Source organism: Phyllobates terribilis, unplaced genomic scaffold (assembly GCF_046119375.1).
Source record: "Phyllobates terribilis strain yellow unplaced genomic scaffold, ASM4611937v1 Scaffold_60__1_contigs__length_8166268, whole genome shotgun sequence".
Classification (NCBI taxonomy): Eukaryota; Metazoa; Chordata; class Amphibia; order Anura; family Dendrobatidae; genus Phyllobates; species Phyllobates terribilis.
Genome location: NW_027362820.1, coordinates 5607709 through 5635602, shown reverse-complemented (window position 1 = coordinate 5635602; position 27894 = coordinate 5607709). Strand labels below are relative to the sequence as shown.

Sequence of the window (27894 nt, the reverse complement as noted above, 5' to 3'; positions counted from 1 at the left end):
TAAAGGGGTTTTCAGGAATGTTTTTATGTAATATATAGGAGGTTCCCAGTGGTAGAGAAAACACACAGAGATTTACCTCCGAAGCCCACAGGCTGCAAAAAGTGAACCCTGAAGCCATAGGGCTGCAAAAAGTGAACCCAGAAGCCGTACGGCTGCAACAGAGTGAGGCCAGAAGCCGTACGGCTGACAAAGTAAACCTCATTAATGGCCGCCATAAAAATCCACTTCTTCTTTTTCTTCCGGCATCATCCAGGATCAGATCCACAGATTACTGCTTTATACCGGAATCAGTGATTGTATTATTACATAGAATTATTGATGACGTTACATCTTCTCATCTTCTTCTCATTCAGGTCTCTACAATATCGGATCCTCTCAGTGAAGATCTTCTATAGAAGAGAATTTTCCTCGAAGGATAGGGAGCGAGACAAGATGGCGGAGAGGATATTCCACCTCACCCTAGAGATCCTCTTCCGGCTTACTGGAGAGGTGAGAGATTCTGATGACGTCACATTACATCATTCTTATCTATGGGAATAACAGATGGACAGAACTGGAGAGGTGAGGACTCTGGAAATGTCTGGAGGGAGATTTAATAATGTGTCTCTCCATAACCAGGATTACACAGTAGTGAAGAAGACCTCTAGTGAGCGCTGTCAGGACCCTGTGTCTGAGGGATGGGGAAGACCCCTGAGCCCAATCACAGGACCTCCATCTCACCCCCTGATACATGAGGATATCAATGACCAGAAGATCCTAGAACTCACCTACAAGATGATTGAGCTGCTGACTGGAGAGGTGACACTGCTGGGAATGCTGGGACATTATACAGTAACGCTATGGAGGGATCGGGGGGATGACGGTATCATTGTATGTGTCAGGTTCCTATAAGGGGTCAGGATGTCGCCGTCTATTTCTCCATGGAGGAGTGGGAGTATTTAGAAGGACACAAAGATCTGTACAAGGACGTCATGATGGAGGTTCCCCAGCCCCTCACATCACCAGGTAATAGACAGGACTAAATACACACGGCCTATAATTATCTGTATGTAAAGAATGAATTCAGTCCCTGTATGTGTTTCCTCCAGATCTATCCAGTAAGAGGACAACACCAGAGAGATGTCCCCGTCCTCTTCTTCCACAGGACTGTAAACAAGAAGACCCCAATGTTCCTCAGGATCATCAGGTAGATGGAGAGAAGGTGTCATGAGATCTCCCCTATGATGTGTAGATGGCTGTGATGGTCTTGTGGTCAGTCTTGTTTTTCCCCTTCTCCCATGACAGCACCACCTGAGAGAGAGGGTATCCACTAATCAAGGACAGGAAACCTACTGAACAAAAGGGTGGTACCTCTCCTTTTCATCAATATGGTTTCCGGTCCTTGAAGGAACCTAGAGAGTAAAGTAACGGTACAATTGAACTTACCCAAGTCTGGTTGGTGTCTGCAAGGATCTGGGATGCTGACAGATCTGGAGACACGACCGCTGGCCAGGACGTTGGGGTGTGCAGTTGCATGACCACTTTGTTGAACGTGGTTGGCGTGCCCCGTGTTGAGTGCGCTGGAGTTATGTCAACCCAGATCTGCGCAAGCGCGAGGCGCACTAGTGGGATATCTAGCGCGCCCTGCTGAGGAAGTGTGCCAGAAAGCAATGCGGCAGTAAAATGCAGGGGCTGTTTATGCACAGGGCTCGCCGGTATGCTCCCTTCACACCGCTCGCTGGAAGGAAAAGTCTGACCCGGAAATAATGCGAGATTTCTGGGGGGAGGTCAGCAGCAGACGCTGGAGCTGTGGCGTCCCTCCGGTATATAGTGGACGGTTGACCACCAGATGGTGGAGGCCGGCAGCTTTCCTCTTGATGCCATGGATATGCTGGAGTTCTTTGCTAGGAGGGGACTAAGAAGTGTAGCGCCAAGCTAAAAGATAAAGACTGTGCGGCGATAACTTACCCAGCACATATATGAAGAGATTCTTCTATTCTGAAGACCACCTCTGAAGAAACCCCCAACTTTGCCATGGATTTTAAATCCATAATTAGGATAGAAGTTACAGACTCCATTAATTCACTGATTCAGCAGGAAAGTGGTAAAAGGGAGAAAAGACCCAAACAGCAGGCCGCTGATTCAGAAGAGTCTGTAATATCTGAGGATAGAGACGAATCGTACTCCTCTTCTTCCTCATCCTCTGATAGTGATACAGGGGGTAGGCAGTGTTTTCCTACGGAAGACACAGATATATTGGTAAAGAACTACTATGGGCATGTCAGATACTAAAACCCCAAGAACAGTCCAGGACATTATGTTTCGGGGGTTTGGAATAAAAGAAAAATTGCATATTTCCGGTTAGTGAGAAAATTTAAATATTCATTAATAGGGAATGAAGGAAGCCTGAGAAAAGGGATCCACTGCCCTCGTCATCCAAAAGCAGATGTCTGTTTGATGAGGAAGAAGCAGCCATGTGGGACAAAACCCCTAAAATAGACATGGCGGTGGCCAAGTCAACCAAAAGATCTACCCTGCCCTTTGAAGATCCTCTTGATAAAAAAGTGGATGTGTATCTGAAGCAGATATGGAAGTCTTCAGAAGGGGCAATAAAACCAGCAGTTTGGGCAACCTGCATGGCCAGATCCATGATGATTTGGTTACAGCAGTTAGAGGATAAGATTAAGAACAACGTCCCTAAGGATATAATTCAAGGTGCAGCTACTTTCCTCGCAGACACCTCGACAGACTCAGTGATGTTTGCAAACAGATCGGCAAACCTATAAAATGCTGCACTTAGAGAACTATGGCTCAAGAGCTGGCCGGGGGATGTTCAGTCCAAGGTCAAGCTATGCCCAATTCCATGCGAAGGAGAATTTCTCTTCGGACGGGCACTAGATGATATACTGGACTAGGCAGGAGATAAGAGAATTTCCCGGAGGTGCCAGTGCAGGAGCAGGGGAAGGGATTCTATTCCCCCTATTCCTAATAAAAAAAAACAGATGGCACCTTCAGGACCATAGTGAACCTGAAAGAAAGGGGTGAACAAATTTCTAGTCTACTGGCCCTTCAAAATGGAGACCATAAAATGCTATTTCCAGAGTGTTTTATATGAGATTGCTAGATGTGAAGGACGCCTATGAACACATCCCAATCTATATGGAAGATCAGACATTCTTGAGGGTGGCCTTGTATATAAACGAACAAGTCGGGCACTTCTAGTACAGAGCGCTAGCCTTTGGCCTATCTATGGCTCTGAGGGTATTTACAAAAATTATATAGAAGTTGCAGCGCATCTCCGGTAGCAGAATACCCTAATAATCCTCTACTTGGACGATATTCTAGTGGTAGGCAGGTCAATAGAGCACTGCAGTTGTCAACTGATAACAATCAGAACCATTCTGACCAGGCTGGGATGACTGCTAAACCTATAAAAATCAAAACTGGAACCACAGAGGGTTCAGTCATTCTTAGGACTTGAGCGCAAGAAAGCAGACTTGTCTACTGCCGGAAAAAAAGAAGGTCAAGGTCATGGTTAGTGTTGAGCGAATTTGTTCGGCATGTCAAATTCGGGTTCGTATTCGGGGTTCCGACTTGTTCGCGCCAAAAAACATCCCTGATTTTCCATGCTGTCACGCAGATGTTATCTCCGGTGGGGCGTGATCTCGGCCTCCCAGGTTTCCTTGGAGATGTCTAGGAGACCCCTTGGATGCCGGCCATATAGAAGCTCAAATGGAGAGAAGCCAGTGGAGGCTTGGGGAACTTCTCTGACGGAGAAAAGTAGAAACGGAAGCAAGTAGTCCCAGTCTCGACCATCCTTCTCAATGACCTTTTTGAGCATCGCTTTCAGGGTCTTATTGAAGCGCTCCACCAGGCCATCAGTTTGCGGATGGCAAACGCAGGTTCGCAGCTGAGTAATCTAAAGCACTTTGCACAGCTCCTTCATCACCTTGCTCATGAATGGGGTTCCTTGGTCCATCAGGATTTCCTTCAGCAGGCCGGTCCTAGCAAAGATGTTGACAAGTTCCCGAGCTAAGTTCCGTAAGGGTACCCCTTCGGGGTACCGGGTCGCATAGTCCATGACGACCAAGATGTATTGATGGCCCTGGGCCAATTTAATTAAGGGACCCACGAGGTACATGGCAATCTTCTCAAAGAGAACTTCTATCACAGGTAGTGGAACTAAGAGACTACGGACGTGCGAGGTGGGCTCGGTTATCTGGCAGGTGGGGCAGGACCTACAATAGTTTAAGATCTCCCGGTAGCATCCTGGCCAATAAAACCTCCTCACTATTCGCTCCTGAGTTTTTTTCAACCCCTAGGTGTCCCCCCCCAGAATATGTGAGTGGGCCATGTCTAATACCCTCCAACGGTATGGCCCAGGAACTAACAGCTGTTCCACTACCTATTCACCTTTCAGTTTGGTTACCTGGTACCCCCTGAATTGCAAAGTGTGGGTACCGCCCCCGACTCTTGGGCAACACCATTACAAACCGTAAGATTGTCCCACGCCCCTTTCAAGGTCAAGTCCCGAACTTGAGCTGCCCCAAAGTTCTCTCCGGGCACCTCTAACTCAGGGAGGTCGGCCTCCTCAGTCACAGTCTCGTCCTCCTCACCGACAAGGACACACAGTGGAAACCGATCCACTTCCAATGTCGACCGAGGTATTTCTAGGGTCCTGGCTTTTGTCTCCGTGATGGAGTCTGGATCCCTTCCCCCACAAATCCCAGAACAAGGGAAAATCACGCCCCAATATGATGGAATGTATCAGGTCCTTGACCAACCCGACCTCGTGGGATTGGGCGCCACAGTCTGTTTCGACTGTCACTCTGGCCACCGGGTAGTTCTTGGCATCCCCATGTATGGAGCGGATGCCCAAAGATCTGGCGGGGATCAGCTGGTGGGGAAGGGTGGCACTGATCGAGGTCACCAGAATCCCGGAGTCCAATAGCCCCAGGTTCATCACTCCTTTAACGGACACGGCAAACACCTGCGGCCCCTCGCCGGGTTGACAGTCCACACTGCAGGCTGGGTAAGCATAGTATGAACATCGTCTGCCTAGACTGCAGTCCATTGGCTCAGCAGACGTATGACACTGGGTGGCTACGTGTCCCGGATTGCGACATCGCCAACAGGTCACATCCTTCACAACAGACCTTGCAGCCCCTTCAGTGGAAGTGGAATGCCCCCCAGTTGTGGCTCTTAACCCTTTCCGTGGTGAACCCACTCCCTTTTGGGCACTCCAGTAAGGGGAGCTGGCTATCTCGGGTATCCCCAGGGATTTTTCGACCACTTGGAATCTCTCTACCAGACCTATGAGGTCGTCTGCATTCCGAGGGTCGCCCTGGGCAACTCAGGTCTGCACCGGCCTGGGTAGGGAATGGATGAACCTGTCCATTACCACACGCTCAACCATCTGGGCAGGAGAGGAAGACTCTGGCTGCAGCCATTTCTGGACAAGATGTAACAAGTCAAACATTTGTGAGCGTGGAGGTCTGTCGCCAGCATACGCCCAGTGGTGGACCCTTTGTGCTCTGACAGACATAGTCACTCCTGAGCGTGCCAATATTTTGGTTTTTAATTTGGCATATTCCTTTGCGTCCTGTAATGTCAAATTGTAATAAGCCTTCTGCGGGTCCCCAGTCAAATATGGCGCCAGAACCTCCACCCACTGCTCCAGCGGCAATTTCTCCCGTTCCGCTACCCTCTCAAAAACAGTCAGGAACACCTCAATATCATGCCCCGGGGTCATCTTCTGTAACGCTTTCCTTACCGTCTTCCTGTTGTATGCATCATCACTTGGACTTGACGGAAGCCGTCGCCTTGCCACGGATCACCTCTAAAAGTAACTCGATCTGCTGTTATTGGTGATGCTGATCCTGTTGCTGCTGTTTCTGGAGCTGAACTTGTTGTATCAGCAGCTTAGTGGTCTCTTGTTGCTGCTGTAGCTGCTCACGGTGCTGCTGTTGCATTCTCTGCTGCATGCTCTGCAAGTGCTGCTACTGCATGGTCTGCTGGCTCTGCACCAGGTGCTTAATTAGCTCTTCCATGGTGCCGGACGTCTCCTGCTGGCTGGCAGCCTTCATCCAAGACATCCACCGGTCTCTGTAGCAGGTACACGTGTTCCTGGAATCTTGCCCGCATTCTCCACCAGCTGTGGTAAGATAAGACGCCTCACTCGGTCGCTTCCGGAAGTAGACTCAGGAACCGTGTTTTCTCTGCAGGCTTTATTTAGTGGCATAAAGCTCCGCAGCTCCAGCAAAACTAAACACAGCCTTACTGGCAAAACAACAAAACAAAAGATAAACGAAAGCACAGTCCATAGCAGTGTGGGATTAGCAACACAGGTTGTAGTCCCAGCATTCAGCTCCTCTCTGAGCTGTGGTCTTCCAGTCTGGAGTCTTTGCCACTACAAACTCACAACAGAGAAAAAAAACCAGGACTGAACATTTAAACATTGTTCAGCCACACCCTGAGGTGGAGGTATGGGGAATGAAATCCCTCCCATCTCTATTTCATTCCGATAAAACCACGCTTTTTAAGAGTTAACCCCCCAGCATATAAAATGCTGGCAGAAAGTTTATTGGTTCTAGTTCACATAGGCTAGCAACCAGTGTGACACATACCTCCCTTCATATACCATACCAGTGACTCTGGCACAACAATAGTTAGATCTTTGTCTCAACACTGCTCCAAGTCTCACGCTATGGGAGGAACTTGTCAATCACTGGGAAAGTCCTGGGCCAAATCTTCTTTTTTTGGGGGGGGGGGGGGGAGTGTGAAGACACGAGGGTCTGTGGGTGGTCTCATTCACTGGCCCGGCTGTCTTTAGATAGACCGCATGGGCCAGGGCTCATCCCATTATCCCATTGAACTCCCACACTCCTTCCCCATGGGCATAATATTACTGAAACAGCATAGGGTAGGGTAAAACAGTGTGGCAATACTTTATTGAACCACCAAACAGACAATAATAAATAGGACAGTCCCAGCAAATACACAAGATGGTGCAAAAGACAGAGTCTCACCCTTCCGCTGGCTCGCCGGAATTAGAGCAGCTGTGACTTCAGGGCATCCAAGGCCTACTAACTAGAGATGAGCGTTGTTCTACTCGAACTGTTCGCCAATCTCAAATTCGAGCTGTTTTGGGCGGTGTTCGAGCCGTTCGGCGAACACGAACAATTTGAGAAAAATTCGGCTGTTTGAGGTTATGTTCGATAACTGTTCGTGCACCAAAATCATAACTGGATTTTTTCTCAGTAATGATGAAAATTAATGTTAATACGCAGTTTGAGTGTACAGGAGGGTGGGGGGAGGGGCAGGGGATGGATCTCTGCAGGAACAATGAAGATCTCAAATTTTTTCTCTTTCCCGCATTTACAGTGGGGAGGTGCAATCTGTCAGCCTATCAGCAGCGCACACACGGAGCGAAGTGCTTTTTTTCACACAAGCAAGGGCATGTGTCATTGGCAGTGTATGTCACATGTCCTTGCCCTATAAGACCAAGCCATTTTCCCCGTCGCCACCATTTTCTCACTGCTGCAGCTGCGTGTTAGACGGCACCGCTGTTGCTGTGTGCGCTATACCTTGTTAATTTCAAGCCAATTTTCGCACAAATCTACAGATAGCTTGGGAGTAGGGAATAGTTGTGATTGCAGTCCTTTTAAGGACTAGGTTACAGCATTTCCTACGACTTTTATCAGGCAGGTCTGTGCTCTTAAATAGATAGATTGTGGGAGTAAAGACTAATTGTAATTGGAGTCTTTTTCAGGACTAGGTTACATCAGTTCCTATCAGTTTTTGCCAGGCAGGTCTGTGCCAGTGCTGTGCAAGTTTTTTTCACAGCATTTGGCTGAATCTAGCAAAGCTAATCCTTTTTGGCCTATTGCAGAGTGTGTTAGTCAGTGGAGTAGCCTATCTGTGTTGCAAGATATACCACCTGTGTATAGAATACCAATTTTTTTACTGCACCTAGTGAAGTAAAATCTTTTGGGCATAGCATCATTCTATTAGTCCATCTATACTGACCTCCATCAGGTTGCAAATTGAATATAATTTTTTTCTGCATCTAGCTCTGAAAAAATATTGGGCTTCTAGCTGTGTGTGGGACTTGTTGTATTAGTCCATCTATACTGACCTCCATCAGGTTGCAAACTGAATTTTTTTTTTTCTGCATCTACCTCTGAAAAAATATTGGGCTTCTAGCTGTGTGTGGGACTTGTTCTATTAATCCATCTATACAGACCTCCATCAGGTTGCAAACTGAATATATTTTTTTCTGCATCTACCTCTGAAAAAATATTGGGCTTCTAGCTGTGTGTGGGACTTGTTCTATTAATCCATCTATACAGACCTCCATCAGGTTGCAAACTGAATATATTTTTTTCTGCATCTACCTCTGAAAAAATATTGGGCTTCTAGCTGTGTGTGGGTCTTGTTCTATTAATCCATCTATACAGACCTCCATCAGGTTGCAAACTGAATATATTTTTTTCTGCATCTACCTCTGAAAAAATATTGGGCTTCTAGCTGTGTGTGGGACTTGTTGTATTAGTCTATCTATACAGACCTCCATCAGGTTGCAAACTGAATATATTTTTTTCTGCATCTACCTCTGAAAAAATATTGGGCTTCTAGCTGTGTGTGGGACTTGTTGTATTAGTCCATCTATACTGACCTCCATCAGGTTGCAAACTGAATATATTTTTTTCTGCATCTACCTCTGAAAAAATATTGGGCTTCTAGCTGTGTGTGGGACTTGTTCTATTAATCCATCTATACAGACCTCCATCAGGTTGCAAACTGAATATATTTTTTTCTGCATCTACCTCTGAAAAAATATGTGACCTTCTAGCAGTGTGTGGGACTTTCTCTATTAGTCCATCTATACTGACCTCCATCAGGTTACAAACTGAATATAATTTTTATCTGCATCTAGCTCTGAAAAAATATTTGGCCTTCTAGCAGTGTGTGGGACTTTCTCTATTAGTCCATCTATACTGACCTCAATCAGGTTGCAAATTAAAAATAATTTTTATCTGCATCTACAGTACCTCTGAAAAAATATTTGGGCTTCTAGCTGTGTGTGGGACTTGTTCTATTAGTCCATCTATACTGACCTCCATCAGGTTGCAAATTGAATATAATTTTTATCTGCATCTAGCTCTGAAAAAATATTTGGCCTTCTAGCAGTGTGTGGGACTTTCTCTATTAGTCCATCTATACTGACCTCCATCAGGTTGCAAATTAAAAATAATTTTTATCTGCATCTACAGTACCTCTGAAAAAATATTTGGGCTTCTAGCTGTGTGTGGGACTTGTTCTATTAGTCCATCTATACTGACCTCCATCAGGTTGCAAATTGAATATAATTTTTATCTGCATCTAGCTCTGAAAAAATATTTGGCCTTCTAGCAGTGTGTGGGACTTTCTCTATTAGTCCATCTATACTGACCTCCATCAGGTTGCAAATTAAAAATAATTTTTATCTGCATCTAGCTCTGAAAAAATATTTGGCCTTCTAGCAGTGTGTGGGACTTTCTCTATTAGTCCATCTATACTGACCTCCATCAGGTTGCAAATTAAAAATAATTTTTATCTGCATCTACAGTACCTCTGAAAAAATATTTGGGCTTCTAGCTGTGTGTGGGACTTGTTCTATTAGTCCATCTATACTGACCTCCATCAGGTTGCAAATTGAATATAATTTTTATCTGCATCTAGCTCTGAAAAAATATTTGGCCTTCTAGCAGTGTGTGGGACTTTCTCTATTAGTCCATCTATACTGACCTCCATCAGGTTGCAAATTAAAAATAATTTTTATCTGCATCTAGCTCTGAAAAAATATTTGGCCTTCTAGCAGTGTGTGGGACTTTCTCTATTAGTCCATCTATACTGACCTCCATCAGGTTGCAAATTAAAAATAATTTTTATCTGCATCTAGCTCTGAAAAAATATTTGGCCTTCTAGTAGTGTGTGGGACTTTCTCTATTAGTCCATCTATACTGACCTCCATCAGGTTGCAAATTAAAAATAATTTTTATCTGCATCTAGCTCTGAAAAAATATTTGGCCTTCTAGCAGTGTGTGGGACTTTCTCTATTAGTCCATCTATACTGACCTCCATCAGGTTGCAAATTAAAAATAATTTTTATCTGCATCTAGCTCTGAAAAAATATTTGGCCTTCTAGCAGTGTGTGGGACTTTCTCTATTAGTCCATCTATACTGACCTCCATCAGGTTGCAAATTGAATATAATTTTTTTCTGCATCTATCCCAGCCAATAGTTTTGGCCTAATACCACAGTTTGGCCACTCAGCTCTGCTCGGTTCCCATCCATTGTTTTTTTGTGCAAACAACTCCAGAGTTGTGAATTAGTTAACCACCAAAATGAGTGGAAAAAGGCCTGCTGCTGGTGGAAAGGGGAATAGGCGTGTTGGGAAGGGGAAAAAAGGTTGTGTCCGTGGGGTAGGTGTTAAAGCAACAGTAACATCTGCAGAAGAAAGACCATCTTCCAGCCAAACTAAAATGTCTACTTCTTTTAGCGGACAATGTGATAAGATCCCTTTCTTACGGCCACGCCAATCGCTACAAATTCCAGATGAGGCACAAAAACAGCAGGTGCTTCAACGGATATCAAGTGCTCCTTTAAGTGGGCTCTCCTCCACATCAACTTCAACATCACAAATACTCCAGTCCTCAAAGGTGTCACCCCAATCGCACTTGCTTCCTCACAGCTCCCAAATCTCCAGCTGCCCGTCTGAGTATGAGGTAGAACAGATGGTTGAGTCTGCAGAGCTGTTTACTCATACTATAGCCTGGGAATCAGAGGTCGACTCCAGCGCTTCTGTGAATCCAGACGAGGAAATGATCTGCACTGATGCCCAGAATCTTTATGAGTCGGATCCAGGACCAGACGCAGAAGGTTCTGACCATAATGTAGACCCTCATTCCCAAACTGTAACTCCTGTTGGTGGAGACAATGAGGAAGACGATGATAAGACTCAAATACCTGATTGGAGCGACAACTTTAGTTTTTTGTCAGGGCAGGAACAGGTTGGCTCTGAGGACGACGGGTGTGATAACGCACAGGGTGATGATGATGAGGTTGGAGATCCCACTTACTGTCAACCCACAGTCAGCCAAGAGATGAGGTCAGCAGAGGAGGTGGAGGAAGATGCTAGTGACGACGAGGTCAGGTTGCGCCTTCCTGGACAGAGACGTAGTACTGGAAGCACGTCAACAACTGCATCCTCAAACACAACTCTGCCTCTCACCACAAGTCGTGGTGGCTCTTCAGGTCGCATGGGTGCTAAGCCTTGCATAGCCTGGGCATTTTTTCAGATCGATAAAGATGACCCAACTCGTGTTATCTGTAACATTTGTCAGCAAAAGCTAAGTAGAGGCCAAAAAATACATAGTTTGAGTACTTCATGCATGAACCGGCACATGGACATGAAGCATAAGTTGCAGTGGGAAGCTCAGTGTGCTACAATGCGGCCTAGCCGGCCGGGCCAACCGCCGTCTGCCATATCTTGTGCATCCGCGGCCTCTTCATCCTCTGTGACTGGGGGGACAGCAGTCACACCTGTTTTGGGGCGCAGACCTGCCACCTCTTTACCCGCAACAGCCAGCGTGATTGGCAGGTCATCATTTTCTTTGGAGGTGGTAACACCAGCTGGTGTTGAGCGCTGTCCGACATCGATAGCACCACCTTTGGATCAAGGCAACCTAACATGTCCGCCTACATCTTCCTCACAGACCGGCAGTTTGCCGGGGACACCCTTATCAACCCCGTCTAAGCACAATAGCCAGCCCTCGGTCCCTCAGATGTGGACAAGTAAAAGACCATTTCCTCCTAGCCATGAGAAAGCTAAGAGGTTGAATTTCACCATCTGCAAGCTCTTGGCTACAGAAATGCTGCCTTTCCGCCTGGTGGACACAGAGGATTTTCGAGACCTTATGTCCGTCGCAGTGCCCCAGTACCAGATGCCCAGTCGGCACTACTTCTCAAAGAAAGGTGTGCCTGCGCTCCACCAGCATGTCGCACACAACATCACCTCTTCTTTGAGAAACTCTGTGTGTGACAGGGTGCATTTCACCACAGACACTTGGACGAGTAGGCATGGACAGGGGCGTTACATGTCGCTGACTGGGCACTGGGTAACTATGGTGACAGCAGGACAAGGGGCTGCTGTCCAAGTCTTGCCGTCCCCACGAGTTGTGCGTCAATCCTCTTTATGTCAAAGTTCCTCCACTGCTTCTGCCTCCTCAACCTCCTCTCGGTCTTCCACCTGCACCCAAAGCCTGTCTGGTCATGCCACAAGCTTTCTAACTGCGCAGAAGGGATCCTGCACACCTCCTTACTATGCTGGCAGTAGGGCTCAACGTCATCAGGCGGTTTTTACATTGAAATGTCTGGGAAATGTGAGTCACACAGCTGAGGAGTTGTGGTCAGCTCTGGAGAACCAATTTCATGAATGGTTGTCTCCACTGGACCTGAAACCAGGGAAGGCCGTGTGCGACAATGCTGCAAACCTGGGTGCGGCCCTTCGCCGGGGCAATGTCACACACGTGCCTTGTATGGCTCACGTGTTGAACCTGGTTGTCCAGCAATTTTTAGCCCACTATCCCAGACTAGATGGCCTTCTGCAGAGGGCACGGTCGCTGTGTGCTCACTTCCGCTGTTCGCATCCTGCAGCTCAGCGACTTACATCTCTACAGAAGTCGTTGGGCCTGCCACTTCACCGGCTAAAATGCGATGTGCCTACCCGGTGGAATTCAACTCTGCACATGTTGCAGCGACTTTGGCAGCACCGACAAGCCCTGGTGCAATACGTTCTGACGTATAGCCTGGGCCAACGAGATCCAGAGGTGGGGCAAATCACGCTGGAGGAGTGGTCTCAGATCAGGGACCTATGCACCCTTCTGCACAGTTTTGAAATGGCGACGAAGATGTTTAGTGCTGACGATGCCATTATCAGCATGACTATTCCGGTGATTTACATGCTGGAGCACATGTTAAACAGAATTCGGAGTCAGGTGGTGGCACAAGAGGAGGTGGAGGAAGTAGAGGAGGAGGAGTTGTATGCGGAAGGGCTAGACGGTCGGCAGCACCAAGGCGGCAGGCATGTGAGGGTGGGGGAGATGGTTTTACCAGGGCGCATGGTAGCAGCCAAACTAGTGAGGAAGGTGCAGGAGCCCAGGAAGAAGTGGAGGACGAACTGATGGAAGACTCATCAGATGAGGGAGACCTTGATCACATTTCTGTTGTGCGAGGTTGGGGGGAGAGGACAGAGGAAGGAAGCATGATTGTTACCTCGCCACCAACACAACAGGGACTTGGTGCTCCTGGATGCGCAACACACATGAGTGCCTTCTTGCTGCACTACCTGCAACATGACCCTCGAATTGTGAGAATTAGAAATAATCCTGACTACTGGGTTGCCACACTGTTAGATCCCCGGTACAAAAGTAAATTTGCAGAAATTATTCCTGCCATAGAAAGGGATGCACGCATGCAGGAGTATCAGCAGAGACTGCTGCAGAATCTTACATGTGCTTTTCCACAAAATACCAGTGGTGCACGTAGTGAATCTCACAGTTCCAACTTGCCAACCGTGGGACCGTCAAGTGTTCAGCACTCAAACCGTAACAGAACCACAGTATCTGCTGGTAACATCAATTTTGCGGAATCATTTCACCACTTTTTTAGCCCATCCTTTGCAAGGCCACAGGAGACAAGAAGTCTGACACATAGTCAACGCCTAGAGACGATGGTACAGGAGTATCTCCAAGTAAACATTGAAGCCATGACTGTCGCTGGACCCTTGCTCTTTTTGGGCTTCCAATCTGGATAAATGGCCGGAGCTAGCCACTTACGCCTTGGAGATCTTGTCATGCTCTGCAGCCAGCTTTCTGTCTGAACGTGTGTTCAGCGCTGCTGGTGGTGTGCTGACAGATAAGCGCACGCGGCTCTCCACTGATAATGTAGACAGACTCACGTTCATAAAGATGAACAAATCATGGATCCGAAACGACTTTTCTACCCCTGTGTCATCCTGGGGAGAGTAAAAGCTTGATGATTGGTTAAAATCACCCTACCAACCGTTTTAAGCTTTCAAATTACTAATCATGTTTATCTGTATCTTGGCTGGAAAATAATTTGGGCTTTGTAGCAGTGTGCAGCACTGATTCTATTAGGCCATCTATAATAAGCTCCACCAGATTTAAAATTACTAATCATGTTTATCTGTATCTTGACTGGAAAATAATTTGGGCTTTGTAGCAGTGTGCAGCACTGATCCTATTAGGCCATCTATACTAAAGCTTCACCAGATTTAAAATTAATAATAATTTTTAGCTGCATCTAGCCCGGAAAATAATTTTGGGGCTCCGAGATGCGCAAGACACATAAGTGCCTTCTTGCTGCACTACCTGCAGCATGACCCTCATATTGTCAGAATTCGAAGTAATCATGACTACTGGGTTGCCACACTCTTAGATCCCCCAAACTTTTCGATCAACCTTTTCATTTTAATAAAGACCAAAAAAATGGTCATTTTTGAAATTATAAGCATTAGCAGGTTGTTAGAAACTGAAATCAAACAGTTTTCAACTCAAAACTTTATTCTAGGTGATGTTACATTTTCACATAGGACCCCTTGTTCGAAAGGAGCTTCTGAACTCTCTCGTCCATTGAATTTGTCAGGTTTTGGATGGTTTCTGCTTCAATTGTTTTGCATGAGGACAGAATACCCTCCCAGAGCTGTTGCTTAGATGTGAACTGCCTCCCGCCATCATAGACAATCCTTTTAATGATGCTCCAAAGGTTCTGAATGGGGTAGAGGTCAGGGGAGCATGGGGGTCACACCATAAGTTTGTCCCCTTTTATGCCCATATCAGCCAGAGATGCAGATGTTTTATGTGCAGCATGAGATGGTGCATTATCATGCAAAAAAATGATCTTGCTGTGAAATACACGGTTCTTCTTCTTGAACCATGGCAGGAAGTGCTGTTTGAGAAAATCCACATACATTATGGAGTTCATCTTTAGCGCCTTCAGGGATCCTAAAGGGGCCGACAATCTCTCTCCCCATGATTCCAGCCCAAAACATTACTCCACCTCCTCCTTGTTGGCGCTGTAGCCGTGTTTGCGTGGGGTGTCCATCAACCAGCCATCCTCCACTCCATCCATCTGGACCATCGAGCGCTGCACGGCACTCATCCGTGAACAAAACAGTTTTGAAATCAGTCTTCATGTAATGTTTGGCCCACTGGAGCCGTTTCTGCTTGTGTGAAGTGGATAGAGAAGGTCGACAGGATGGCGTATGCACAGCTGCAAACCTCTGAAGGACCCTGCATCTTGTTGTTCGTGGGACGTTGGAGGCACCAGCAGCTTCAAAAACTTGTCTGCTGCTATGACAAGGCTTTTTTGCCGCTGCTCTTTCAACCTGACGTAATTGCCTGTAGGAAAGAGTCCTCAATTTGCCCTTATCAGCACGCACACGTGTGTACTGTGAATCAGCTACATACTTCTTGATTGCCAAGACACTTCATCCTGATCATCGCACAATGTTGATTGTAGTCATGCCTTGACCTAAACACTCCACAATTTGTTGCTTCTCAGCAGCCGACACATCCTTTTTCTTTCCCATTTTGGCAGAAAATGTAGGCTGCTTAATAATGTGAGACAGCCTTCTTAAGTAGTCTTGCCTTTCATTGGACACACCTGCCAAACTAATTAGCACAGGTGTCTGCAATTGCTTACAGTGATATAAAGAGCCCTGACACACATCACCATCAATGAGTTTAACTGACAAACAAACAAATTCTTCCCTTATCACTCCTAAACACTTTTTGCATAATAATTTGGAACACAGTGTACATGTGCTTTTCCACAAAACACCAGTGGTTCACGTAGTGAATCTTACAGTTCTAACTTGCCAACCGTGGTCTGTATGGTGTTGTTCAATAAAGGGCCCAAAATTAAGATAACATAGATGGGAGAGGTCTCTATGAATAGGAATTCCTATGTATTTGATACCCTGTGAGGGCCAGGCAAAGGGAAAGTTGGACTGGATGGAATCCTATATGGATTTGGGGAGGGAGACATCGAGGGCCTCAGACTTCGCTGCATTGATTTTAAAATTTGACCATGTAACAAAGTGATCTATTTCAGCCATAACAGCATGGATGGATATATGTGATTGAGTGATATATACTAGGACATCATCAGCAAATAGAGAGCACTTGTACTCGGTGCCTCCCACCTCAATCCACCTAATATTGGGGTTATGGTGAATTGATGAGAGCAGGTGCTCCGTCACTAGGATGTATAAGAGAGGGGACAGAGAACATCCCTGCCTTGTCCCATTGGTGATTGTGAAAGGTGATGAAAATGTTCTGACGCGCCCCCTGGGCCTTGGGACACCCGGAGCCGGACCCTTTTTGGTGGATGCTGGTGGTTGTAGTCTCCGTGGCGGCGGCCCGGTTCCGTGGCTCAGGGCGGTCAAACCAGTGGCGGAACTATTTATGTGGTTTTGATGTTTAAATGTCCGACTACGCCACCCGTGGATTGCGGTCAGAATGAACCGCCGCTCCAGGGCAGACCGCTGAGGCTGGTGATGTGGGTGCAGCAGAGCGTAGCATAACTCCCCACGGGAGGAGTATAGCCTCAGGGCAGTGTATGCGGAGGATGGGGGTGATGGTGCAGGGCAGCAGCAGTAACGACACGGAGTCAGTGATGCAGTCCAGGGCCTTTACTCACAGTTCTTATTATCCAGACCACGTCTGCAGGTAACGGCTGCCCACGTCGTACTGTGCTCACCAGGTGAGGGGCTCAGACAACTCCCAGATAACTTTGGAGCACTTCACAGGACCCCCTTTGTGTGTCCTTTGTCTGGCCTTTCTTACCAACCCTTCTGTCCGGCTGCCTCGGGCCTCCTCTTGGTAAACTTGGCGCCAGTTTCCCTGACCCTATGTGGTGCCTTCCTAGCGGGTGTAGCGAGGGGCTGCGCCACATAAAATGTCACAGCCTCCTGTTTCTAGCTGAGGGTCGTTTCCTGCCTCCACTAGTTTCGGGGACCGGTCTCCCCCTTTGGCCTGACCCCTCCACGCAGGTGGATTCGGGCGTGCGGTGGCGACTCGCCCGTCCGCCCCCTGGGATCCCTTCGTTCCTCGTTCCTGGAGCCTTCTCCGCTCCTCTTCCTTCCTTCTCCCTCTTCTAGGCCTGGGCCTCTGTTACTAGGCCCGCCTCCGGAGCAGAGCTCATGCAGAGCCCCTGCTCCCTGCCACTTCTGCTCAGACTTCTCTGCACTGAACTAAGATGGTGCCCACCTTTTATACTCCCTTCTCAATGCACCCAGGAACTGCTTCCTCCCTGCTCCTGCACTACAGGGTTCCCCTTCCTCAGTGTTCCCTCCCCCCACTCCAGCCAGGGACAGGGACTGTCGTGCCCATCTCAGGGGCATATTGGTCGCCCTGCCCCACGGCAATGTGGTGTAATGCATGCAGGTGTCGGGTCCTGATCCACACTACATCCTTACCTGAGAGTGAGATATCACACCTCTGGGTGAGGTGCAATACCTCTGTAGCAACCGAGCCCTCAGGGTGCTACAGTTCCATTTATCTTCAGCCTAGGTGACGTATTGCGATACAGGGCCGTGATTTTGGCTATAAAAGGGTCCCCTAGACCCCTACCCCAAGCTTTTTAAGAGAATCATATATGGCGTGCCAGGAGACTCTATGGAATGCTTTCTCAGCATCCAACGAGAGTATCTAATTACAAATTTTTAACTGCATCTAGCCCAGGAAATACTTTGTGCCTAGTAGCAGTGTCTGCTAGTCAGCGGATTATCCCGGCTGTTAAGCAAGCTACACCACCTGTAGTTTGGACACTTAATTTTTTCAAAGGAAATGCTTTGGGACCACGGGATACTCAGTGAAGAGCATCAGGAGGCACCCCAAGGCATAGGGGCTGGGACTGGCAGTAGGATGCCTTGCGGTGGACAGCCGAGCTCGATCCTTATAAAAGCTTTTTAACTGCAGCAGCTTTAGTGGACGCTACTGGAGCTGGAATTACGCGGCTGCTGGCATGAGACTTGCCCTCCAATAGATCCTTGTAAATGGATTTAAAGTGTATTCATTCAAATTAGAGAGACAATTTAAATTAAAAAGCTTAGAGCTGCCTCCACCACAGGGGGGCTCGCTCGACCCACCAGCGGACAGGCACCAGTATTGGGAGAGGGGGGCTGGCCGTCAGGGTTCACCCCGGCTCTGGCACAAACCCGGCGACGCGGAGGTGGCACGGGCAGGAGCGGACTGAACGTGTCGGCTTCTCACTTTTTGGATTTTAGAAGGGCATGACATGCCTATATCTGTGTCTCCCCCTCCTTTTACTCCTCCACCTCTTTTCTTTTCGCATGACTATATGTACTTGTCACTTTTCCATGTGTTAGTTGTGTCTTCTGAGCAGTTTGTCAGCTTTTGGACACCTTTGAAGGTGTTTTCTATGTATTTCTATGTGTTTTTGTTTGCCTGCCATTGGTTTTAACGGTGTTCGAAGGTGTTCGACGAACAGTTCGACGAACAGTTCGGCGAACACACGGGTGTTCGACGAACCGAACCGAACTCGAACACTACGGGGGTGGCTCAACACTACTACTAACCCAACTAGTAGCACCCAGCTTTTGCCGGGCACCCACAGAGAGGACGTAGCGGCAAGTTTAGGAAGCTAACCGAGTGCAGTGAGGTATGTGGCCAGGTGACCAGATTGTCAAAAAAAACATCACAGAAAAAGAAAAAAACAGCCTTACCAACACCAGGTCAGATCACCAAAGCACAAGCCGGTCGCGGCAGACTCCATGATAAAGTCGGGGGCCGCACAGGTGCAAAACAACGCCTCCATGAATTGTCAAATATGTGAGTGGCTGTGTAGCATCAACATTGCACACAAATGCAGCCTTTGGTGATCTGACCTGGTGTTGGTAAGGCTGTGACCTGATTGTCCCAACCTGGATTCTTCAAAACGTTTTTGAGGGTTAGGTGATGGTTAATTGAGCAGATCTGAATTCTTCCAGCTAGGGCTGTGGTCCCTTAAGCTGGCGTCCTGTAGATTCTCTGTCTGGGGAACAGAAGCAGTCCCCCCCCCCCTTCAATAGGTCACAACTATCCTTCAGGCCATCATCCACAGGTCCGGGGGAAGGTGAGATGTGGTCAACTCTCATTGTTTGAGTATTTAATCAATCTGCATAGTTTGTCCTTCCCTGCTTGCAAGTAAACAAGTTGCCTGGACTGATACAATGCTAGCAACATATTAGCAAAAATCAATTGTTCAATGACCTGCGTTCCTGTCATCCAAGGATAGCAAGACAATATGCTGAAACAAACGTCAACTCAAGAGTCAACGTTAAGGCTCATATAACAATGGCCTATGTTTCTTGACCCACTGAACAAACATGTCCGGCCTAATGAAGAACAAATGCTGTGTTGTCACATTGGGGAATATGAGAAAATCACTGATGTTTAAAAGTTGTACAAGAGCTCAGGAGCGAAAGTGCGATAGGGACTTATCCGGTATGAAATAAAATATTTTTAACAGGGTTATGCTAACCTGGTATGGCTGTATTCACAAAAGTTATCAAGACGTGGGTAATCAGCTGCTGCAGATCCACAGGTTTATTATCGACACCTTTCGAAGTTGACACTTCTTAAGGATATAACCACATGTAGACACATATAACAGTCAGACAGCTTTATAAGAGGGGCATTCAAATAATGGCGCCAAAGAGGCCCATGATGTGTCAAAGTTCACCTTTATGACAACTCTGAAAAACCAAAAGCTGATGAAAATCTGATCCAAAACACTGAGGAAAATAAGACTGGATTGTTAAGTATGAGAAAAATCACTGACGTCTGAATGAGGCCCTACACTGAAAAACCTGTGAGCTTTTACAAAGCCTACCTGAGATAAAATGGAGGATGCTCGGTTTTCATCGGGTACAATGGAAGATGTGCTCTATTTCAGTGTACCTCAGATAAAATGGAGGAGGCTCTCCCGGTGTACCTCAGGTAAAATGGAGGAGGCTCTCCCGGTGTACCTCAGGTAAAATGGAAGAGGCTCTCCCGATGTACCTCAGGTAAAATGGAGGAGGCTCTCCCGGTGTACCTCAGGTAAAATGGAGGAGGCTCTCCCGGTGTACCTCAGGTAAAATGGAGGAGGCTCTCCCGGTGTACCTCAGGTAAAATGGAGGAGGCCCTCCAGGTGTACCTCAGGTAAAATGGAGGAGGCTCTCCCGGTGTACCTCAGGTAAAATGGAGGAGGCTCTCCCGATGTACCTCAGGTAAAATGGAGGAGGCTCTCCAGGTGTACCTCAGGTAAAATGGAGGAGGCTCTCCCGGTGTACCTCAGGTAAAATGGAGGAGACTCTCCCGATGTACCTCAGGTAAAATGGAGGAGGCTCTCCAGGCGTACCTCAGGTAAAATGGAGGAGGCTCTCCAGATGTACCTCAGGTAAAATGGAGGAGGCTCTCCCGGTGTACCTCAGATAAAATGGAGGAGGCTCTCCCGGTGTACCTCAGATAAAATGGAGGAGGCTCTCTTAGTGTACCTTAGATATAATGGAGGCTCTCTACTGATGTAAAACCAGCTCACCATAAAAGCCAGTAAAGTAAATAATATAATTAAGTGTAGGAGGCTCTCTTTCCTTCTTTGAGCACCTCAAATAAAATCTCTCTGTTTCCAATTGAAAGAAAGAAGGAGGCGACGTAACTTGGCTCTGCTCCGTACGCCTAGTACACGCGCGACTCCGCTCCGTCCGCCTCGTACACGCGCGGCTCCGCTCCGTCCGCCTCGTACACGCGCGGCTCCGCTCCGTCCGCCTCGTACACGCGCGGCTCCGCTCCGTCCGCCTCGTACACGCGCGGCTCCGCTCCGTCCGCCTCGTACACGCGCGGCTTCGCTCCATACGCCTCGTACACACGTGGCTCCGCTCCGTATTCCTCGTAAACGCGCGACTCCGCACGCCTTGTACACGCGCGGCTCCGCACGCCTCGTACACGCGCGGCTCCGCACGCCTCGTACACGCGCGGCTCCGTACGCCTCGTACACACGCGGCTCTGCTCCGTACACCTCGTACACGCGCGGCTACACGTGCGGCTCGGCTCCGTACGCCTCATACACGCGCGGCTCGGCTCCGTACGCCTCGTACACGCGCGGCTCGGCTTCGTACGCCTCGTACACGCGCGGCTCGGCTCCGTACGCCTCGTACACGCGCTGCTCGGCTCCGTACGCCTCGTACACGCGCGGCTCGGCTCCGTACGCCTCGTACACGCTCGGCTCGGCTCCGTACGCCTCATACACGCGCGGCTCCGCTCCGTACGCCTCGTACATGCGCGGCTCGGCTCCGTTCGCCTCGTACACGCGCGGCTCGGCTCCGTACGCCTCGTACATGCGCAGCTCGACTCTGTACGCCTCGTACACGCGCGGCTCGACTCCGTACGCCTCGTACACGCGCGGCTCCGCTCCGTACGCCTCGTACACGCGCGGCTCGGCTCCGTACACCTCGTACCCGCGCGGCTGCACTCCGCACGCCTCGTACATGCGCGGCTGCGCTCCGTACGCCTCGTACATGCGCGGCTGCGCTCCGTACGCCTCGTACACGCGCGGCTCTGCTCCGTACGCCTCGTACACACGCGGCTCTGCTACATCCACACTGTAAACCCCTCCTGACCCCACACATAAACTTCAGCTCATCCAGCACCATGACAACCAGCACAGCAGAGTCCTGCATCCACTGAGGCCCCTGATCATGTGACCCCTGACTCCTCCCCTCCTGTGACCTCATCACAGCTCCTATGCGCACAGAGCAGCTATATATGTGGTGGCGGCTCTGCAGTTGGAGGTATGTGGTGGCAGCTCTGCAGTCAGGGCTGCCACCAGGAATTTCGGAGCCCCATACTGTCAAAATTTTCAGGCCCCCTTGAGACTCTGCCCAGGCTCCACCTCCATCCCTCGAACCTTCTACAGTCCCACCGCCTACTCTTGGAAAAACTCCACTTCTGCACCCCGTCCTCAACAATCTCACAACAGTTCCCAGTGATCACCAGATCACATAACATGGGGGAAAAAGTATTTAGTCAGCCACCAATTGTGCAAGTTCTCCCACTTACAAAGATGAGGTCGACCTGTAATTGACATCATAGGTCGACCTCGACTATGAGAGACAAAATGAGAAAACAAATCCTGAAAGTCACATTGTCTGATTTGTAAAGAAATTTTTTTGCAAATTTTGGTGGAAAATAAGTATTTGGTCAATTACAAAAGTTCATCTCAATACTTTGTTATTTATCCTTTGTTGGCAATGACAGAGGTGAAACGTTTTCTGTAAGTCTTGACAAGGTTGGCACACACTGTTGCTGGTATGTTGGGCCATTCCTCCATGCAGATCTCCTCTAGAGCAGTGATATTTTGGGGTCTGTCGCTGGGCAACACGGACTCTCAACTCCCTCCAAAGGTTTTCTACAGGGTTTAGATCTGGAGACTGGCTAGGCCACTCCAGGACCTTGAAATCCTTCTTACGAAGCCACTCCTTTGTTGCCCTGGCGGTGGGATCATTGTCATGCTGAAAGACCCAGCCACGTTTCATCTTCATTGCCCTTGCTGATGGAAGGAGGTTTGCACTCAAAATCTCACGATACATGGCCCCATCCATTCTTTCATGTACACGGCTCAGTCGTCCTGGTCCCTTGGCAGAGAAACAGCCCCAAAGCATGATGTTGCTACCCCCATGCTTCACAGTAGGTATGGTGTTCTTTGGATGCAACTCAGCATTCTTTCTCCTCCAAGCACGACGAGTTGTGTTTCTAACCAAACAGTTCAACTTTGGTTTCATCTGACCATATAACATTCTCCCAATACTCTTCTGGATCATCCAAATGCTCTCTAGCAAACTTCAGACGGGCCAGAACATATAACGACTTAAGCAGGGGGAACCGTCTGGCACTGCAGGATCTGAGTTCCTGGCGGCGTAGTGTGTTACTGATGGTAGCCTGTGTAACGTTGGTCGTAGCTCTCTGCAGGTTATTCACTAGGCCTCCCCCTGTGTGGTTCTGGGATTTTTGCTCACCGTTCTTGAGATCATTTTGATCCCATGAGGTGAGATCTTGTGTGGAGCCCCAGATCGTGGGAGATTATCAGTGGTTCTTGTATGTCTTCCATTTTCTAATTATTGCTCCCACAGTTGATTTCTTTACACCAAGCTGCTTTGATCTTCACCATAGTGGAGTTTGGAGTGTGACTGTTTGAGGTTGCGGACTGGTGTCTTTTATACTGATAACAAGTTCAAACAGGTGCCAGTACTACAGGTAATGAGTGGAGGACAGAGGAGCCTCTTAAAGAAGAAGTTACAGGTCTGTGAGAGACAGAAATCTTGCTTGTTTGTAATTGACCGAATACTTATTTTCCACCAAAATTTGAAAAAAAAAATTCTTTCCAAATCAGAGAATGTGATTTTTAGGATTTGTTTTCTCAGTTTGTCTCTCATAGTTGAGATCTAACTGTGATGTGAATTACAGGCCTCTCTCATATTTTTAAGTGGGAGAACTTGCACAATTGGTGGCTGACTAAATAGTCTTTTTTCCCCACTGTACATAGCCAGCAGCTTTTGTTTTGGCCAAAAGATTTTTAAAACCACCACCACGATAAGGTAGACTCTTCTGGCCGGGCCCTACTCTATTCTAACCTATTAAAATGTTCTTAAAGTACCCAATACTCTTTTTAGGTATATTTTTATTTATTTTTCTTTAAGGGAATGTGTCATACACATTTTTTAAAATGACCAATAATACCACATGCAAGGATCAAATACCACCACACCATGACCGGACCACATATTACCACCACATAGTGACCGAATAATACCACATACAAGGAATACCACTGCACCATGACCAGACCACATATTACCACCACATAGTGACCGAATAATACCACACAGAAGGGACAAAAAATGCCACACCATGACCAGACCACATATTACCACCACATTGTCACCGAATACTACAATACTGATCATTAATAAAAAAAACATAATACTAATATTACCATAAGTGCCATTATACACCGGAGCTCTGTACATGGTATACAGTGTATAATGTAAGTATACAGGTAATATAGTGATCATCAGTGACATTATACACTGGAGCTCTGTATATAGTGTCAGTGTACAGGTAATACAGTGATCACCAGTGACATTATACACAGGAGCTCTGTATATAGTGTCAGTTTACAGGTAATACAAGGATCACCAGTGACATTATACACAAGAGCCCTGTACATAGTATATAGTGTCATTGTACATGTAATACACTGACTCACCAGTGACGTCTCTAGTTGAAGTCCTTCATCTTCACTTTTCTCCTTCATCCAGCACAGATCACCATCACTTCTTCCAGCCAGGACTTGTCTTTGAATAAAATAACACAGTTATGTAGAGCATATTCCCCAACTTCTACATTACACAGCTGAATACAGACGTGCACCCACCATTAATATATAATTAGTCATTATGCAACCCACCATTCCAAACATAATTGTAATCCATCCCTGCGCCCCAAATAACTGTAAATAGCCACTTTCCCCACCTAATAAATATGTCAATTAATTAGAGCCTGTACTCTTTCCCAGAATTTATTACCAGTCACACTCCTGCATCCGCAACACCCCCCACTCTGTACCTCCTGCTCCCCAATTCATTATATTTACATGCACCCTCTGCCCCAATTCATTATTTCCTGCTCTCCCCACCCCCACCCTCTAGTCATCATTTACTCTCCCTCATCCCCCATTCACCATTTGCTTTCCCCACCCCACTCCCAATTCATCATGTGCTTTCCCCACTCCCATTTTTCAATCCACCATTTGCTCTCCCCACCCCTAATTCACCGTTCGCTCTTCCCACCCACCACTCCCAATCCACCATGCGCTCATCCTCCCCCCACTCTCAATCCTCCATGTGCAGCTCACCCCTCCACTCCCAATTCCCCATGTGCAGCTCACCCCCCCCACTGCTAATTCCCCATGTGCAGTTCATTCTCCTCACCACTCCCAACATTCCCCCCACTTCCAACTCATCATTATGTGCAGCTCATCCACCCCCCACTGGCAATTCCCCATCACGTGCAGCTCATCCTCCCCTACTGCCAATTCCCCATCACGTGCAGCTCATCCTACCCACACTGCTAATTCCCCATGTGCAGCTCATCCTCCCCCACTGCCAATTCCCCATGTGCAGCTCATCCTCCCCCACTGATAATTCCCCATGTGCAGCTCATCCTCCCCCACTGCCAATTCCCCATGTGCAGCTCATCCTCCCCCACTGCTAATTCCCCATGTGCAGCTCATCCTCCCCCACTCCAAATTCCCCATCATGTGCAGCTCATCCTCTCCCCACTCCCAATTCCCCATCACGTGCAGCTCATCCTCCCCCACTGATAATTCCACATGTGCAGCTCATCCTTCCCCACTGCCAATTCCCCATGTGCAGCTCATCCTCCTCCCACTCCAAATTCCACATCATGTGCAGCTCATCCTCTCCCCCCTCCCAATTCCCCATCACGTGCAGCTCATCCTCCCCCCACTGCTAATTCCCCATGTGCAGCTCATCCTCCCCCACTGCCAATTCCCCATGTGCAGTTCATCCTCCTCCCACTCCAAATTCCCCATGATGTGCAGCTCATCCTCCCCCACTGCTAATTCCCCATGTGCAGCTCATCCTCCCCCACTGTCAATTCCCCATGTGCAGCTCATCCTCCTCCCACTCCAAATTCCCCACCATGTGCAGCTCATCCTCCCTCCACTCCCAATTCCCCATCATGTGCAGCTCATCCTCCCCCCACTCCATTTAATTTTTTTTTAAAAAATAAAATTGTCATACTTACCCCACATACGATCCCTGCAGCATCCTGGCGCTCCTGTTGCGACGAGGAGATGCACGCCGCCACCGGGTCCTGCTGACTCCTGAAGTATGAAGGAGCTGCTGCAGCGGCGCAGCTTCAGTAAGGAACTCGGTGCCAATATGTGCGCCGTCTAAGGCGGTGTGCGCCCCAGTGCTCGGCACTTTATTACAGCATGGAGTGCCGTGCATGGAGCGCCGTGAGCATACGCACAAGAGGGGGGCCCTGACTAGACCCGGCCCCTCTCTGTACTGCTGCTCACGGGGCCCCAAACAGCAGTAAGGGCAGTGATGCCCTGATGGCGGCCCTGTCTGCAGGTGGAGGTATGTGGAGATTCCCCATTATTGTCTCTCAGAATTTGCCATTATTCACACTATGCGTCTATTTTGTGTCTGTTTTTTTTGCATGGTGAAATAAATCATCCCTCTGATTGACCGCTGGCTGCTGGCAGGAAGGCAGCAGGGAGGCAGCTGACAATCAGTGTGATGTCGTCAGTCACGTCCCATCAAGAAAGCAGAGCCAAAGAGAAGCCGCTGCTCCGTCTACGTGACTCATTAGAAGCCGCAGAGTCACTGGCAGGAGCAGTCCGTGACCGCTCTGTTCCCGCAGACATTGAGGAAGGGCAGGCAGGCAGTTAGGAACTATCTGCCTTTTACTTCTTCTGCCCATAGTTATAAAAATAATATAGTCCTGGATAAACTCTTTAACACACAGATATCATCCGTGGACAGGCTGTTCTTTTTCGTGGACCTATTCACTTGAATAAGCAAGTTTAGGGCAGGACAAGAAAATATCCCTAAATAATCTACTATGTCCGTGTTCACACCACGAGTGCAGCGTTCAGGCCAAACCTCCTCCGGTCCTCAAAGCGAAGCTCATTAATGGCCGCCATAAAAATCCACTTCTTCTTCCGGCATCATCCAGGATCAGATCCACAGATTACTGCTTTATACCGGAATCAGTGATTGTATTATTACATAGAATTATTGGTGACGTTACATCTTCTCATCTTCTTCTCATTCAGGTCTCTACAATATCGGATCCTCTCAGTGAAGATCTTCTATATAAGAGAAGTTTCCTGTCAAAGGTTGATAGGGAGCGAGACAAGATGGCGGAGAGGATATTCCACCTCACCCTAGAGATCCTCTTCCGGCTTACTGGAGAGGTGAGAGATTCTGATGACGTCACATTACATCATTCTTATCTATGGGAATAACAGATGGACAGAACTGGAGAGGTGAGGACTCTGGAAATGTCTGGAGGGAGATTTATTAATGTGTCTCTCCATAACCAGGATTACATAGTAGTGAAGAAGACCTCTAGTGAGCGCTGTCAGAACCCTGTGTCTGAGGGATGGGGAAGACCCCTGAGCCCAATCACAGGGCCTCCACCTCACCCCCTGATACATGAGGACATCAATGACCAAAAGATCCTAGAACTCGCCTACAAGATGATTGAGCTGCTGACTGGAGAGGTGACACTGCTGGGACATTATACAGTAATGCTATGAAGGGATCTGGGGGATGACGGTATCATTGTATGTGTCAGGTTCCTCTAAGGTGTCAGGATGTCGCTGTCTATTTCTCCATGGAGGAGTGGGAGTATTTAGAAGGACACAAAGATCTGTACAAGGACATCATGATGGAGGTTCCCCAGCCCCTCACATCACCAGGTAATAGACAGGACTGAATACACACGGCCTATAATTATCTGTATGTAAAGAATGAATTCAGTCCCTGTATGTGTTTCCTCCAGATATATCCAGTAAGAGGACAACACCAGAGAGATGTCCCCGTCCTCTTCTTCCACAGGACTGTAAACAAGAAGATCCCAATGTTCCTCAGGATCATCAGGTAGATGGAGAGAAGGTGTCATGAGATCTCCCCTATGATGTGTAGACGGCTGTGAAAGTCTTGTGTTCAGTCTTGTTTTATCCACCAGTATTATATGTTTTCTACTTGTG

General features: G+C 48.0%; 2 protein-coding genes across 2 annotated transcripts in view; one reads left to right on the top strand and one right to left on the bottom strand.

Moving 5' to 3' along the window:
• The window catches only part of LOC141192389 (uncharacterized), a 208977-nt gene that overhangs the window by 54066 nt on the left and 127017 nt on the right, over positions 1-27894 (bottom strand). The gene's annotated exons all lie outside the window — the stretch shown is intronic.
• On the top strand, positions 577-27620 carry LOC141192367 (uncharacterized). Its single transcript, XM_073661885.1, has 6 exons — positions 577-798; positions 882-1005; positions 26699-26892; positions 26956-27096; positions 27226-27405; positions 27480-27620. Exons 1-6 carry the CDS (start codon positions 577-579, stop codon positions 27618-27620), a joined length of 1002 nt encoding a protein of 333 aa, XP_073517986.1.